Consider the following 17083-nt stretch of genomic DNA (forward strand, 5'->3'; position numbering starts at 1 on the left):
CTGCTCGCTCGCTCGCTTTGTCTCTTTGAGCGACGCGCCCGTCCACCCGCACCCACAGCTAGCCGTGTCCCTCCTGGACGTTTTGTCTGAGTAGTTGTGACCACTTACGTTTTGGACGTCAGATGGTCAGTAGAACGACTCGCGGATTTGTAGCCCCCGAGTCTGACCAGCCCACCCTCCTCAGCTTTCCACAAACCTTTTTTTATTCTTCAGACGCGATGTAAAGCCCGAAGTGTCACTCTGAGCTCTCTGTCGCCGCCTTGTGGCCGCTTGTGAAGCGCATGGCTTCTCTCTACGGCCCGAGAGCCTTGGGAGTCACGTGAGGCGCGGAGGCGGAAGTGTCCTGATCTGCCCGGCCGTTGCCATAGTATCCAGCAAACAGACACGCTGCGATGGCTTTTTTTGGGATCACCGGCCTCGGCTACCAAAACCCGTTCCGGGGCTCCGCTCGGCTCGAGGGGCAGGGTGCCGGGGCTGCTGTACCTTCAGCGTGTCTCTTGGCGCCTGGCGGCGGGGACGGGCTTAGAGGCTCTGAAGGTCACGGTGGGAGCCAGCAGACATACCGGGACATGGTGCTTCTGGCCAGGATCCCCAAAAGTGAGTAGTGAGGGGCACGTGGGCACACGTAGGGGATTTGGGCACCATGTGGAAAGCCACGGAGTGAAGGCAGACTGTGTGATTTGGGCACAGTGGTGTGAGCAGTGACTAACTCAAAGCTTTGCCGCCGCAGGTCCGAATGAGCTGAGCCGCGTCCCCATCACGGAGGCCCAGCACTACGGCTGGTGGTTGTGCAAGGAGAGTGGGCATAGTGGAGAGATGATTCCTGCCTGGGCACGTGTGAACCGCCATCCTCGGAAAGACAGCGAGATGACAAGGTGAGCAATAAGCTGGTGCCAGGCAGTAGAGAGCTGGCACATCCCTGATGCTATGGTCTTGGGTAGCACTGACACAGCAGGTCCTCTTTTTATTTATTTTGTGTCACTCCCTTAACTCAAACAGGTCGTAACAGAAGGGTGTCACTTGGAAGGGCGATTTGCCTGGGGGCACAAACTTTTGCACGCTCTTGACTTGGGTTCAAAACCAATATGAGAGGCCACGAGGCCTGCTAATATAAATGCGGCTTTTCTGATGCTGTGCCAGTGCCGCTGACTTTATTCCTGCAAATGTGCCTACCAATGCCAATGCTCAGCTCAGCTTGCCCATACACATGAATGCCCCCCAGAGCAGTCAGGCCAGTTAGGAACTTCTAGAGCTGACTTCTGCCACCCATGTGTGTTTGGCATGTTTTTCCTTCCCCAGCTTCTTGTTGTTAACTCCATCCAGACCTTTAGTGCCCGGCCAGCAGACTTACCAATCAACTTGTACCCTTGGTGGGCTACTCGGAATTGAAGATGGCACGTCACTTGCAGTCTGTACCCACCTAATGCAGTCTTCATTATCCAACTGACATGGCCATCGAGCGTCTTCACCTGTTTAATGACTGGCTGTCTTTGACACGCGGACATTGGATGTGACTATCATTGGGTCATTTGGTCCACTCTGGCACTCAGCCGTGGCACACGTGTCACACACATTGATATTTGAAAATTTTGACTGACTTTTCACGTTTGTTATTCTTGCAGTCACACGAGTCACCAGTCTTGTTGATGACAATTCCTAAGTCATTGCCCCACTGCGTTCAAACTGCCAGTGCCTGTAGGACACGCTGGTCCTGGTGACCTGCTTGTCAATCAAGAGGTAGAAAGCCCAGAGATAGTCAATTTGTACCTGGAGATGAGAGATGGCAGCGTGAAATGAGAACCCCCATGAAAGGCTGGCACTCATACACCCTTAGTGCGTTCATCAAACCCGAGAGCGCCCCCTGTATGTGGAGGCAAGAATCTCTCGGCAGGCCCATCCAGCGCCCTAGTGACACTGTGAGGGACCAGAAACAGCATGTTGGTGAATGTCAGCCACTTAAAAGGAACTGTATGTGACAGGACGAGTTGAAGGTGACCATCTCTGTGCCCCTTGGCGCGTCTCCTTCTTTTGTAGGTGTCCTTCTGTGTTGTCTTTCTTACACCCCTGCTGTGTCCCACATTTTTGGCACTCACACTGTGACCCGCTGTGTCTTCTGTCTCTGCCCCTCCTGTTCAATGCCCCTTCTCTTCTGGTTCCAGGGTACCCCCAGTTTATCCTCTTGCTCCTTTCCCACTTGGTGCTCACACTCTGAGCCATCTTTTCTTTTGTCCCACCTGTGTGCCCTTGTCCCTTTTTGTCCCCAGTGATGCTCACAGTCTCACCACTCTTATCATCTGTCCTCATTGTTTCCACTGTCTGTGACCACCTGTTTGTCTTCATCTTCTGCATCCAACATCTATGCCACCCTTCCACTTGGTGCCATGTGATGCTGCCACTCTTGTCTTCTGTCCCCCTTTTGTCCCTTTTGCCCACTCCTCTTGTCCTTTATTCTACATGCTTGTCCTTGTCCCTCTTTGTCTCCCTCAATCGTCACACTCTCAACCGTCTCCTTGTCTTTCCCTTCTGCATCTCACGTCTATGCCACCCTTCCACTTGCCCCTTCTGTGTCCTTGTCCTGCTTTTTGTTACTTGTCCTTTGTCCCCTCGCTTGTTCCCATCTCTCTTTTCTTCCATGACATTAACAATTTCACTCGACTTTTCTTCTCTCCCACCTGCTTGTCCTCCTTCACTGTGCCACTTGTCTTCTGTCCCCATGGTGCCCCTGATTTGTCCTTCTCCCTCTGTGTATCACTTGGCGCTCCCACTCTGAGCCGTTGTGTCTTCTGCATCTGCTGTATCCTCCTCCAGTGTTTTATGCCACTTGTCTTTTGTCCCCCTCAGTTGTCCTCACACTCTGTGCGTCCTGATCATGTTCCCTCTTTGTCCCCCATGGCACTCACACCATGACATACCTTGTCTTGACTTCTGTCCCCATGGTGCCACCCCATTTGTCCTCATCCTTCTTTGTCCCACATGGCACTCACACTGTGATTCATCTTCTGCCACTGCAGTGTCCTGTCCTTTACGCCACCTGTCCTCGGTTCCCCCATCTGTAGTCACACTCTTGATATGTTTCATCTCATGTCCCCTGCTGCGTGCCCTGCATTTGTCCTCATCCCTCTATTCCTACATGGCACTAACAACTTCACCTGTCTTGTCTCCATTGCCAGCTCTTTGTCCTTCACCAGCTTTGTGCCACCTGTGTTCTGTTGCTTCATTTGCCCTCGTCCCCCTTTTCTTATGTGGACCTCTCTTGTGTTTTCTCTCACCTGTTTGCCCTCCTCCACTCTGTCACTTGTCTTATGTCCCCATGGTGCCCCTTGTTTGTCCTTCACCCTGTGTGTGCCAGTTGGCCCCTGCCGTATTCTCCTCCTGCTTTATGCCACTTGTCTTCTGTCCCCGTGGATGACCCGTTTTGTCTTCTGTCTCCCTTTTGCTGTGTGCCCCCCCTTCTATGCCTACTTGGCACTTAGCGATTTCTGTTATCTCCTTTTTGTTTTCTGTCGCCATGGTGTGCCCCATCCGTCCTTGCCCGACATTGAACTCCTACGCATTTTGTCCTGTCCTGTCATATGTCACTTGTCTTCTGTCCCCTTTTGCTGTATGCCCCCCAGTTTGTCCTTGCCCTTCTATGCCTACATGGCACTTACGATTTCTGTTATCTCCTTTTTGTCTTCTGTCCCCCCCAGTGTGCCCTGTCCGTCCATGCCTGACATTGAACTCCCACCCGTCTTGTCCTGTCATATGCCACTTGTCTTCTGTCCCCCTAGATGACCCGTTTTGTCTTCTGTCCCCTTTTGCTGTGTGCCCCCCCTTCTATGCCTACATGGCATTTACAATTTCTGTTATCTCCTTTTTGTCTTCTGTCCCCATGGTGTGCCCTGTCCGTCCTTGCCCGACATTGAACTCGTGTTTTGTCCTGCCTTGCTTTATGGCACTTGTCCCCTTTTGCTGTGTGCCCCCCAGTTTGTCCTTGCCCTTCTATGCCTACATGGCACATGATTTCTGTTATCTTTTTGTCTTCTGTCCCCATGGTGTGCCCCATCCGTCCTTGCCCGACATTGAACTCCTACGTGTTTTGTCCTATCTTGTCATATGTCACTTGTCTTCTGTCCCCTTTTGCTGTGTGTCCCCCAGTTTGTCCTTGCCCTTCTATGCCTACATGGCATTTACAATTTCTGTTATCTCCTTTTTGTCTTCTGTCCCCATGGTGTGCCCCGTCCATCCTTGCCCGACATTGAACTCCTACGCGTTTTGTCCTGTCCTGTCATATGTCACTTTTCTTCTGTCCCCTTTTGCTGTTTGCCCCCCCCCCACTTCTATGCCTACATGGCACTTATGATTTCTGTTATCTTTTTGTCTTCTGTCCCCATGGTGTGCCCCATCTGTCCTTGCCCGACATTGAACTCCTACGTGTTTTGTCCTGTCTTGTCATATGTCACTTGTCTTCTGTCCCCTTTTGCTGTGTGTCCCCCAGTTTGTCCTTGCCCTTCTATGCCTACATGGCACTTACGATTTCTGTTATCTCCTTTTTGTCTTCTGTCCCCCCAGTGTGCCCCGTCCGTCCTTGCCCGACATTGAACTCCCACCCGTCTTGTCCTGTCGTATGTCACTTGCCTTCTGTCCCCCAGATTTGCGACTCTCACACGTCTTCGTCTTCTTCTCCCGTGTTGTCTCCGCAGGTTCGTCAACCGGATGGTTTTATCAGACCGGGACTTCCATCTCTTCTGAGCCTGCTGGGCGGCGGACCCCCGGAGGAGCAGCAGAGGCACCTCGCCCCCCAGGTTGTACGTCATGGCACGCCACTTGGAGACAGGCGACAGTAACAAGTGATTTTTATTAGAAAAGACACAAGGCCAGTATGGTCTGAAGTTCGCCCTCCGGTCATAAACAAGTACAAACTTTTACAAATGGACGTCTGCCGCCTCCTTCTTGTAACAGGATACACAAAAACCAAAGCAACGCGAAGCAAAGCCAAGCGGGGTCTTCACCCGCCGCCGTGCCCCCTCAAACCCCCCACCCCCCCCCCCCCCCAACACACACACACACCCCCCGACTAAAATAAGGAACACAAAAGAAAAAAAAACGTCGTGAGGAGTAGGCGGCGGCCCCAACCAAAAAAAAAAAAATAATAAAGAAAAGAGGGGGGCCGCGGACGGGACGGGAGCACTGCCACCCCCCCCCCCACACACACACCCCGCCCCCCCCTCAACTTGAACTGGCACTCTGCTCTTCCCTCCCCCTAACCCCCCCCCAGCCGCTTCCCCATCGCGGGGTGTCTTTTGGCAAGAAAGCGTCGTAGAAAGTTCACAGTGAAGACTGGCGGCCCCCAGGCCAGCATCGACCGTGCCGAGTGGCGCCTCCCGGCGGGTACCTTGGGTGTCGACGCGGGCGCCGTGCGTTTTCATTCCTGAAGTGAGCGTTTTGTTTGTTTTTTTTTTTTTTTGTTTTGTTTTTTTTGTTATTTTTTTTCATTTTTTTCTTTTTCTGAATAATTTTTTCTTGTACCAAAAATACAGATTTGAAGAGTCAAGAACGTACAAACACGCAAAGTGGTCTCCACGCCGCCTGCACACGGGAACAGAAAAAGCGTTAAAGGCAAGGCGGGGGCGGGGCCTCGGCGACGGTCCCGCCCCCTGCCGTTTCGTCATCGTCGTCGTCTTTGGTCAGAGGGTCCGTCCCGCCGCGCTGTCTGTCATTCGAGCGGCCCTCGCTGGTGCAAGCCACTGGCATCCTTTGTTCCTCCATCTTTTTTGTTGTCTTTTGAATTTTATTTTAAAATTTGAACTTTTTTAAAATTTTTTTTTCCTTTTTCCACTCGTCGGCAAGGCTCGGGTTCAAGTGGTGTCTGGGCACCTGCTGGCGTCTCGCTAACTGCTGTGAGGGCCGTCGTTCAGGAAGTACGTCATCATTTCTCCTTTGCCTTTGACCTTCACCACTCCTCGGCACTCCAGCTGGTAGCCCTTGGCACTCAAGACCTGGTACATGTCCGTGGTGACCTGCGGAGGGAAGGGCAGAGGAGGGCTCAGTTAGTGGCATCAGCAGGATGGCCCAGTCACCCCCCCCCCCCCTCATTAGCTGCTCTTCAAAACTGCCCGCACCCCTGTCGCGTGTGCCATCTTGTTAGGCACCCACGTGCCACTGAGCTGTAGAACTAACTTGCCTTGGTGGTAACACACACCTGCAACAGTGTCCTCTTTGTGGCACCACCACTTCAACCCCATGGGGCAGCTTGGTGGAGCTCAGTGTCAGCAAACATCAAAATACCAGGCAAAGGGTGGCCACACTGGGGTCATCGAGCTCTGTGAGACCACCGGGCAGGGTAGGAGAGTGTTTGTCTCACCTGAATGTAACCCTAAAGCAGATGCAGCGCCATTCATGCCATCCTAATACCTCAGACTTGGGTACAGCGTGTCTCACCACATTATAATCAGACCGCAGGCTCAGCTTGGTGCCAACGCCACATGACATGGATGCCACTGCCAGTACTAATTTCTACTATGGGCACCAGAGTAACTTATTAAGCACAATGCCCATGTCATTGTAACGGTGACCCTCTGAGACGTATGACTGCGACTGTGCCCTGTTTGTGGCAATGACCCAAGCCCCTTCTGACTTAGGAAGCCTGTACAGTATGTGGATGATGCCCAAGTGAGTCGCTGGGCACTGACACCACGATTGTTTTATATTGCGCATTTCACTGAGTACCACCTGGGCATCAATGAATGCCAAAGAGGGGCCCACTGAGTTCACTGTCCTGGTGAAAGCTGGCCCGGTTTGTCTGTACGGGTCACGGGGGGTACACTGGGGGCAGGGGTCGATTGCAGCCTCTGACATTAGTGCTGTCCATCTGATTGGCCCACAAGTCCGTGGTGACTCAGCACTGTTAACCCTTTGTTTGCTGAAGGTGCAGTATGTGGGTGATGCCCAAGTGAGGCACTGGGCCCCATTGCCATGTTTCAGTTGTCCTATATAGCGCCTTTCACCAAGTACGGGCTCAGAGCTTAAAGACTATTAACCACTTGTGCCCTAAAACACACAGGAAAGCAAAGCGGGCATCAATGAGTCCCTAAGAGGGGCCCACCCAAGTTCACTGCACCGGTGAAGTTCTCAGTTCGACTGCAGCCTCTGGCCAGTCTTAATGTGCCCTTAGGTTCAGAGGTCACACTACTATGGGCAGTGAGGGGTCCATGGGGCTGACAGCTTCACTCGTGACCTGGATGAGGATGTGATGGACCACCAGCCACCACCAAGATCAGGACTACCCAACTATGATGGTGGTGGTCCGGTTTGTGTGTACATGTCACGTGGGGGTGACCACTGTCTGTGGCAGTTGACCAGGACACTGATGCTGGCCATGTCCACTTTGTCCACTGCTAAGGAGACAGCAGTGTTAACCCTTTGTTTAGTCTGCCGCCTCCTACCACAGTAAGGACACTGTGACACTTAGTGCACCTGCAGTAATGTGGGTGACACCCGAGTGAGTCACTGAGCCCCTGATGTCGTGATTCAGTAGTTTCATATAGCACCTTTCATGGCTCTTAGTGCTCACACATCCTTACAGATTATTAAAGCAAAGTGGGCATCAACGAGTCCCTAAGAGGGGCTCACCTTACTTTGCTGCACTGGTGAAGATCTCAGTTTGATTGCCTATCCGGTGGGGCTGACAGTTTGACTTGTGACCTGCTCATGGACATGACGGGCCACCAGCCAACACCAAAATCAGGAGGACCTGACCAGTAAGACCAGTGGAGTGACAAGATGGTGATGGTCCTGTTTGTCTGTAAGCGTCACAGGGTCTACACCATGACCTCAGTGCTCTTCATCTGACTGGCCACATTCGTAGTGTCCCCAAACGTCAGTGGTGGCTCAGCAGTGTTAACCCTTTGTTTGTTGAAGGCACCACCATGCTACTCAGTAAGTTAGCAGTATGTGGGTGATGCCCGAGCGAGGCACTGGGCCCTGATGCCATGTTTCAGTTGTCCTATATAACGCCTTTCACTGAATACGGGCTCAGTGCTTAAAGACTATTAGCCACTTGTGCCCTAAAACACACAGGAAAGCAAAGTGGGCATCAATGAGTGCCAAAGAGGGGCCTACCGAGTTCACTGTCCTGGTGAAAGCTGGCCTGGTTTGTCTGTACGGGTCACGGGGGGTACCCTGGGGAGGGGGCGACTGCAGCCAGTGACATTAGTGCTGTCCATCTGAATGGCCCATAAGTCAGTGGTGGCTCAGCATTGTTAACCCTTTGTTTGCTGAAGGTGCAGTATGTGGGTGACGCCCAAGTGAGCCACTCAGCCCCAATGCCATGTTGCAGTTGTCCTGTATAGCGCCTTTCACCAAGTACGGGCTCAGAGCTGAAAGATTATTAACCACTTGTGCCCTAAAACACACAGGAAAGCAAAGCGGGCATCAATGAGTCCCTAAGAGGGGCCCACCCGAGTTCGCTGCACTGGTGAAGTTCTCAGTTCAACTGCAGCCTCTGGCCAGTCTTAATGTGCCCTCAGGTTCAGAGGTCACACCACTATGAACAGTGAGGGGTCCATGGGGCTGACAGCTTCACTCGTTACCTGGATGAGGATGTGATGGACCACCAGTCACCACCAAGATCAGGAAGACCCAACTATGATGGTGGTGGTCCGGTTTGTGTGTACAGGTCACGGGGTGGTGACCACTGTCTGTGGTAGGTGACCAGGACACTGGTGTTGGCCATGTCCACTGTGTCCACTGCTAAGGAGTCAGCAGTGTTAACCCTTTGTTTGGCTGGCACCACTTACCAGAGTAAGGGCACTGTGTCACTTAGTACCTCTGCAGTAATGTGGGTGAGGCCCATTTGTTTTATATAGCGCCTTTCACTGAGTGCACACACATCCTTACAGATTATTAAAACACCCGGGAGAGCAGAGTGGGCATCGACGAATGCCAATTAATGGGCCCACCCAAGTTTGCTGTACCGGTGAAGATCTCAGTCTCACCACCTGTCCCTGGGGGCTGAGAGATATGACTTGTGACCGGGACATGGACATGACGGACCACCATTAGCCAACACCAAGTGGAGTGCCAAGATGGTGATGGTCTGATTTGTTTGTATGGGTCACAGGGGCTGCACTGGGTGGTCCGTGTAGTCTGTCGTATAAACATCAGCCCAGGGACAGTCGTGCTGTCCACCTGACTGGCCACATTCACGGTGTCCACTGCTCATGGGTCAGTGGTGTTAGCCCTTTGTTTATCCACCAGCACCTCCCACTGTGAATATGTATGTGGATGAGGGCCCAGATGCGGTTGTTTCATATAGCGCCTTTCACTGAGTACGGGGCTCTGAGTTCACACACATATCCTTATTAAACAACACCAAAACTGGCACTGGAACCCAGCGGGATGGGCATCAACAAATACCCAACAGGCACTGAGTGGTCGCACCTGAGGCTGCTATACCAGTGAGGGGCTCATTTCGACTGGCGGTCGGCAGCAATTGGAGACATTATTAGGACCGGGCCACACTGAGGGGGTACAGCTGCCAGGCGGTTGGGTACCTGTATGCGGTCAGGGACACCGGTGCTGTCCATCCGACTGGCCACGTTCACAGTGTTTCCCCAGATGTCGTACTGGGGCTTCCTGGCACCAATCACTCCGGCGACCACTGGGCCAATGTTCAAGCCTGGAATGGAGGCAAAGACAAGAACTTGACACCCGTGACCCCAACTGAGCACAAACTGGCCCATAAAAAGAAGAGGAGGAGCAGCCAATGGCTGAGCTGCCCACCACTGGACAATGCCAAGGGGCACAGAACACGAGAGGTGGCTTACCAATCTTCATCTGGAAGTTGTTAAACGAGTGCTCGTTGATGTACTTCATCTGCTCCATGAGTCTCATGGCGTAGTCGGCAAGTGCCGTGATGTGCGTCTTGCCCTCTTTGTCGTACGTGGAGTCGTTGAGGCCCGACGCGGCCATGTATGTGCTGCCAATCGTCTTGATCTTCTCCAACTGCCTGAACTTCTCCTCACTGATGATCTGCGGAAGAGCACGGGTTCAAGAGACGCGGTTATGGAGGTGGTCTGTGGGAGGCGCAACGCGACAGGACATTCTCACTCACACTTTTCAACCTGTTCAATCCAGTTTAGGCAAAGAGGGTGTCATGGGAACAACTGGCGCAAGATGGGAAACAATGCATCACACACATCCACACAGAATGGCATGGACCACACAGGCAGTGGGCACCATGGTGGTCACACGGTGGTCATATTCAGCCACAAGGCATTGCAGTTTATTAGTCGCTTGCTCACTCGGGCACAGGGGGGCTCGTTAGCTCTGCTGGATACGCTGGTGCTTTCTAACTCAGAGACCCTGGCTTTGTGCCCAGTCTGTCCATGTCAGAGGTGACACAGGGCCACCTCACTCGGGGACAATTCACCCTAAACCAACTCTGGGAGCAGATGACAGCCCAGGAGAGGGTGCCAGTTCGTTTGTGTGCCCACTCACACTTACATGTGTCCACGCCAATTTGTGCCATCCATTAACGTGAGGTGAGGGAGGAATAGCCCGGACAGAGGTGGGCAGGACATGCGCCATTCACACAGATGGTCCGAACCCATAAAGTGGCGGTCTTCTACTTACCTCGTCAAAGTCGGCGATGATCTCATTGAGGAGCCTCAGGCACTCCACGCCCTCGTTGTTGGCCTCCAGCTCCACGTAGAACTCAGAGAAGTTGCTGATGGAGGCGAACATGACAGCCACGCACTCGCAGGACTGGTAGTAGAGCTCGTCGTTCCTCCGCTCTCGTGCCAGGAAGTGGGCGGCCACGTCTTTGGGCAGGATATTGTGGAGGAGGCGCCTGTTGTAGGCCTGGAACTTCTCCATGTCCTCCTTCTCATCGGTGGCCTGGGCAGAGTGGACAATGAATGGGGGTTTGGGGCGTGTGAGGGAGCAGACCATTCAGCCCAGGACAGGGTGACAACTTTAGAGGAGTGCCCCCTACTGTCAACGCTATGACCACAGCTGACCACCTGCTCAACTCTTAACACGCTTCATCCCACAGAGACTCTGCGGAGTCAATGTTGGCACCCTTCGGTTTTTTAATGTCACTCTGGTGCTGCCCCCCCCTAAGAGCCCCGGGCACACGTCTCAAGACCCCTGCCAATCATCTTCCCACCACTGCCCAAAGCTTTGATTCTTTCACATTATTGGTGTTTACTTAAAACAAGAAGTCCAAATCCTCACTCACCCCACACCCAATGGACCCTCAAAGACTGGCACTGCCTCGCTAAGTGACACGAGAGGGGTCCCCACACCATATGGGTGCCACTTACAGAAGGAAACGGCTGAAGGACATCAGGATCTCAGATAGCAGCCTTGGTCAGCACAACGGGTTTAATGGCTATTGGGGGTCTTCTTTATGACCTGTTTACCCAGCTCAGGGAAACTGCCACTGGCAACTCCAAATCAACATGTGACGAAAATGCCAATGACACAAACAGGCTGCAGCCCTCAGTGCTCACTGTGCTCAATATGGAGGGCACAGTGAGGCCCCAGTGCTCATACCTGGAATCAGGGGTCCTGTATGGGCTCATGTCAGTTGAATCAGTGTTTAACATAGGGCATAGCTAGGCTGGCATGACTGTTGGTACCTTCCTCAGCCAGTAGGACTGTGGCAGGGACATATTCCCTTCCAACACACCAGGTGGCAGCATCACTTTGGCTGTGCTCCTGTGTGGACACCCGCAGGGCTGCTTGGCATTTGTAGTGGCCCAGTTAGGGTCCTTCGGAGCTGCTGGAGGGCACAAATGGGAAGAGGCTCCCCTTAACCTTGGCATTACATCCAAGGGGGTGTGGCTATGAAAGGAGGCCATTGGAGTCAGAGCTGGGAATGAAGGTGGATGCCACTCCCCTGGCAAAGAGGGGTATCATGTTACGGTGCTGTGTGGCAGTGAAGTGTCTTTTGGACCCGAGACTGGCATTGCAGTCTGGTTTGGGGTGGGGGACGCCTCCATATCATCCGTGATATGTTAACAATGGTTTCTGGGGGCACTCTTGGTCTTGGGGCACATGTCAATTGTGCCCCCCACATAACTCCAGACCTGCAGTCCTCTAATACAATTGGCCTTCTTCTCGTACCTTGGTGCCCCCCAAAACTCCAAATCTGCCCTCACATAGCCACCCTGTATCAGGTTAAATGCCCTCACTGCTGCTGCCAGATCGATGCATTTGTCTGCCTGCCTGCCTGCCCATTGGCACAATGACTAAATCACCCTCCCCCTAGAGCTCAGCGGGCACAAATACCTGCAGCTTCCAGAGAAAGTCCAGTCGGGCCGTTGACTCCACTTGCTGGGCATGAAGGTACAGTGCTAAGACGAAGACGGTGAGGATTACGGGGGTCATGTACTTGAGGGCCACCTTTGTGTTGGTCACCGAGCTGAGAGAAGTGGGGACAAAAACATAAGACGTCAGCCTTGTGCCACCTTAGGGCACCTCTGAATGCAGAGCAGAAAGCGAGTGGTCAGTACTCACCAAGCCGACGTGCCATTCAAGGGCGGCCTAAAGAGAAAAGTCCAGCGTCAGTATGGCATCTGTAAGGGGGGGTGAAGGGGGGGCAAGGACCAGAAGATGCCCGCTTCAGGCCAACTGGCATTTGGAAGCACCATCTGTGCTCTGGGCTTTAGGAAAGCGGCCATACTCACGTGGAATTGGCATTGGCAGTGACAAATAGGTCGTAGTTGTCAAAGAGTGTCACAGCTGGCCACTCCACGATGATCACGTAGGCCACCTGGATGAACAGCATGAGGATGAGCTTCTCGATGCTGCTGATCTGCAGGAACACGGAGCAGGCGAGCAGCGTCAGCAGCACACTGTAGTTGAAGTACTGTGGGGCGGGAAGAGGAAGACCAGGCGCCGTTAGGCTGGGCCAGGCTGTGCCACCCCTGCCACAAACAGTGCACTCCACGCCCCTCATCTAAACGCCACACCTGCATCAGCACCTGTCCAGCAATTTGGACCACAGGACCCTCTCATTCACACCTGCGGGGCGCACTCACCTCAGGAAAGGTACAAGCGGGCCACTCGTCGCTGCACGGCCAACTGTCATTGGTCAGGGAGGCGCTCAGGTTCTTGATGTGACACACGGTGACCAAGCTTGGCGTGATGTTGAGACTGCGGGCAGTGCAGTCCTGGAGGAGCTCCGTGCTGCAGGCAAACTGAAGACCACGAGGGGTGCGGTTAGGGCTCAAGCTTCACCGGGACCCCCCCACCCCACTCACCCTGATCACATGCTACCTACCATGTTGACGAAAGCCGAGATGAATACAAGAAGGATGGTGAAGACCCCCACAAGGGTGCTGTTTGTCCGAGACTGAACGATCTTCTTGGAGATGCTCTGCAGTATGGTGGGAAAGACCTGCGGAGGGGAAAGAGAAGAGCCGTGCAGTCAGCAGGACGGGCAACCAGAAAAGCTGCCAGCCTGGCATCATACCAGGCCCTAAACACTATGAGACACTCCAGCTCAATCCTTTATTGGAAAAATCAGGGACGTCCCTCACGGAATATCCTTGTAACTTAAGTCCAGGGAGGTGACCTGAACTGTGGCTTTGGGTGGTGCAGCCTTTGCCAGGCCGGTTTGTGATGCCGAGTGGCATGTGTCACCACACGTCCTCAGGTGGTCCTACCTAAAGTCCATTTTCATTAGGCCCTGTGAGTGTGGATGGCACTCGGACCACCCTGCTGTCTATCCCTATCAATGCCCCTACCAATTGTGCCTGTCATTGTCACTTGCCAGCCCAGGAGCTGAACCTTGGCACAAGTACATTTTCTTTTATTGTAAAGTTTCTCTTGTTTGTTGCCCATTATTTTCACGTTCTGCTAATTCTGTTTATCGTTTGCTTGTCATTGTCATTGTGTGGCCTGTGCTGGCTCCTTCATCGTCCTTGAGCTCTGTGGGTGGAGCCCCAAGAGGCGGGTCTATGATGACATCACCTCTGAAGGACCGCCCCCTGCCTGTAAAGTCATGGCTGACGGAAGCCGTGGGGTGTTGTGGAGTGGGGACCACGGTGATGAGTGCCCGAGGGTCCCTCTAGATTCTGCTGTTTCTCTTCCGTTTTACCCAGAGTTCCATCCCTGCCTAACATTTCTCCTCCTTTTCTTTGTCTTTTTCGTTCGTTTTTCACTTTGAATGATCAATATGGCCGCTTCTGTTCATTTATCACTTAGTCCAATGTTTGGTGTCACGGCCCGCTTTATCCTATGTAATTGTCTTTGTGACCCAGCAAGGGGGGGGTCTCCTCCCCCTTGGTCCATCGAGAATGGTCATCGTTGGGGGGGGGTGTGTGGGCACCCCCTTTTATGAACTAAGCCTGATTGTCAGATTGGGGGGGGGGGGATCAAATACAATCATTGGAGCAGCAACCCCCCACAACACACTACCATTAAGAACAATAGCAACTGGCAACCCACTGGTGGCCCACCCAGTGGTTAACAGAACACTGATTTATTGGATATGTTTAATGTATTGCTTTCTTTGTTGTGTTTAAAAACATTTATGACTGTGTCTTCAGATGACATTATGTTGGGCCAACTGCCACGACCCACTTTGTGACACACACGCGTGTTTGGGAGATCCCCCCCTTCTAGGCTGTTCCACTCCAAACCAGGGGGTGGCGCTGTTGCCCAACAGAACAGATGATTGACACCCCTTCTACCTCTGATGTCACTTCCGGTCTCCACCCTCCTGTGCCCGCCCCTTCCAGGTCACAACATTGATAACTGACCACACCGCCATCTTGGCTCAGTCCCTACTCATCAGCTGTCATTTATTAGTTTCTCGTCCTGACAACTTTCACAATCTAAATCTTTTTACAATTTTACATTTCTCTTTTATTCATTACACATTATTAAGAGTATAACAGCGAGCGGGGACCTGCGACTTCCCCCCAGTGGTTAAGAAACACCGTCGATATGATTCATGTATTGTTGTTCTTGTGTTTTCTTCTGTGCTGCTTTTTTAGATGTCCTTATGTTCCTTGTGTGTTGTGGGTGGTTCCCCAAAGAGGCGGAGCCACCTGTCAATCACAGTTGTGGGGCCACACCCAGCCCTATAAAGGCTTTTGGGTAATGAAGTCCCTAGCTGCACACTGAATGTGTTTTACCACAGTGGGGTTCAACCTTTTTGACAAGTGGTCCGGTTTTAGTTTAAAAATCTGCAGGAAGACCCACATAATGACAATTAGGGGTCGGGGGGGGGGGTCCCGTCCCAAGTGGAGTTCCAAGCAGCTTGAATTTTTACCATTAGATCAGACAGCTTTGGAATTTTGAGCTCTCGCTTTTCAAGCTACTGGATTTATTAACAGTGGAGGAGATCGCAGACTGGCTGAGCACAGGGCACAGTGCAGTCATGCCAGCTGTCAGTGCCACTCCTCACTGCCCAGCCCCCCCTTCCTCAATGCCACACATTCAGCACTCTGAATAGGCAGCTTGTCATCAGAGGAGGAACAGACACAGCGGCAGACCCCCACATCACAAGTTAGGGGAAAAGGGCAGAGGGCAGCCAGCCAGCTGGCTATGGTCAGCCTAATCCTGACCTGACTTATACTGATATTAGAAATAACATAGTATATCTCCCCAACATTGCGGATCCTCCTAAACCCCAGTACTCCGTCATAAACAAATTAAACTCTTTCACTAGGATAGATTTACCTGATTCATAAAATAATTTCTCAACTGAGACCCTCCACCTGCGTCCTTGACCCAATACCAACAAATTTTTTCAAAGAAGTATTGGACATGCTAATTGATAATATTCCTGACATAGTAAACTCGTCATTAGATACGGGGGTCTTCCCAGACTGTCTTAAGACTGCTGTAGTTAAACCCCTGCTCAAGAAAAATAATCTCGACTCCTCTGCTCTTGAAAATTTTAGACCCATCTCTAACCTGCCTTTCTTAAGTAAAATTTTAGAGAAGGCAGTCATTATGCAGTTAAATGAGCACCTCAATAAACCTGCTATTCTTGATAAATTTCAGTCAGGTTTTAGAACAAATCACAGCACAGAAACTGCACTCGTTAAAGTAGTAAATGACTTGCGGGTAAATGCAGACAGAGGCCATTTATCTGTTCTGATCCTCTTAGATCTGAGTGCTGCATTTGACACCATTGATCATAATATTCTTAGACATCGCCTTAGTCAATGGGTGGGCCTCTCTGGCAGTGTCTTAAATTGGTTTGAATCCTACCTGGCAGGGAGAAAATTCTTTGTTAGTTGTGGTAATTATAATTCAAAGACACATGATATTCTATATGGTGTTCCACAAGGCTCTATCCTGGGTCCGCTGCTCTTCTCAATCTACATGCTTCCATTAGGTCAGATTATCTCAGGGCACAACGTGAGCTACCACAGCTATGCTGATGACACACAGCTGTATTTATCAATAGCACCTGATGACCCCAACTCTCTTGATTCACTAACACAATGTCTGACTTGTATTTCTAATTGGATGAATAGTAACTTTCTCAAACTAAATAAAGAGAAAACAGAAATTTTAGTGACTGGCAATAATGGACATAATGAGGTTATCTATACATATTAATAAAAGGCAAAGCCCTCACTGACTGACTGACTGACTGACTGACTGACTGACTGACTCACTCATCACTAATTCTCGAACTTCCCGTGTAGGTGGAAGGCTGAAATTTGGCAGGCTCATTCCTTACAGCTTACTTACAAAAGTTAGGCAGGTTTCATTTCGAAATTCTACGCGTAATGGTCATAACTGGAACATGTTTTTTGTCCATATACTCTAATGGAGGAGGCGGAGTCAGGTATCGCGTCATCACGCCTCCTACGTAATCACGTGAACTAAAAACAAGGAAGAGATTTACAGCACGAGTCAAACGCGGGAATGAAGGTAAATGACGTTAATTTTTCACTGTCTTTTAATACTGTGTAAGCATACATATTAACACGTGCAATTAAACGTGTGCATTTACGGGGTGATTTCTCAGGCTTAAAAGCTCGCCTTTTACTAAAAAGGTAAATGCAAAACTATTTTCAATCATTCTATGATCTGCTTCTCACAACTGAAGGCACCGTGGCTGATGTTA

The 17083-nt window shown here is 51.6% G+C and overlaps 2 protein-coding genes across 3 annotated transcripts in view; one reads left to right on the plus strand and one right to left on the minus strand.

Annotated features, from left to right (window-relative positions):
- The first annotated feature begins 355 nt into the window (after positions 1 to 355).
- On the plus strand, positions 356 to 4911 carry LOC114649208 (testis-expressed protein 49-like). Its single transcript, XM_028798685.2, has 3 exons — positions 356 to 597; positions 731 to 875; positions 4683 to 4911. The coding sequence occupies exons 1-3, from the start codon at positions 393 to 395 to the stop codon at positions 4729 to 4731; spliced, it is 399 nt and encodes a 132-aa protein (XP_028654518.1). The 5' UTR covers positions 356 to 392; the 3' UTR covers positions 4732 to 4911.
- Positions 4912 to 5422: 511 nt separating this feature from the next.
- Positions 5423 to 17083, minus strand: part of adcy6a (adenylate cyclase 6a) — a 76716-nt gene continuing 65055 nt past the window's right edge. For both annotated transcript variants that reach the window (XM_028798682.2, XM_028798684.2), the window contains 9 exons: positions 13271 to 13387; positions 13029 to 13187; positions 12675 to 12856; positions 12505 to 12531; positions 12277 to 12409; positions 10615 to 10878; positions 9807 to 10011; positions 9534 to 9658; positions 5423 to 5999 (listed from right to left, as the gene is read on the minus strand). In XM_028798682.2, the coding sequence (XP_028654515.1) occupies positions 5871 to 5999; positions 9534 to 9658; positions 9807 to 10011; positions 10615 to 10878; positions 12277 to 12409; positions 12505 to 12531; positions 12675 to 12856; positions 13029 to 13187; positions 13271 to 13387 (1341 nt within the window). In that variant the 3' untranslated portion in view covers positions 5423 to 5870. The remainder of the gene's footprint in view (positions 6000 to 9533; positions 9659 to 9806; positions 10012 to 10614; positions 10879 to 12276; positions 12410 to 12504; positions 12532 to 12674; positions 12857 to 13028; positions 13188 to 13270; positions 13388 to 17083) is intronic.

The sequence above is a fragment of the Erpetoichthys calabaricus genome, chromosome 3 (assembly GCF_900747795.2).
Source record: "Erpetoichthys calabaricus chromosome 3, fErpCal1.3, whole genome shotgun sequence".
In the NCBI taxonomy this organism is placed as follows: Eukaryota; Metazoa; Chordata; class Cladistia; order Polypteriformes; family Polypteridae; genus Erpetoichthys; species Erpetoichthys calabaricus.

Excerpts from the sequence above, each read along its gene's own strand:
- LOC114649208 (XM_028798685.2), top strand. The coding sequence starts at position 393 with ATGGCTTTTTTTGGGATCACCGGCCTCGGCTACCAAAACCCGTTCCGG. Across the intron at positions 598-730 it reads TCTGGCCAGGATCCCCAAAA|GTCCGAATGAGCTGAGCCGC; the intron begins GTGAGTAGTGAG and ends TTGCCGCCGCAG. Across the intron at positions 876-4,682 it reads AAAGACAGCGAGATGACAAG|GTTCGTCAACCGGATGGTTT; the intron begins GTGAGCAATAAG and ends TTGTCTCCGCAG.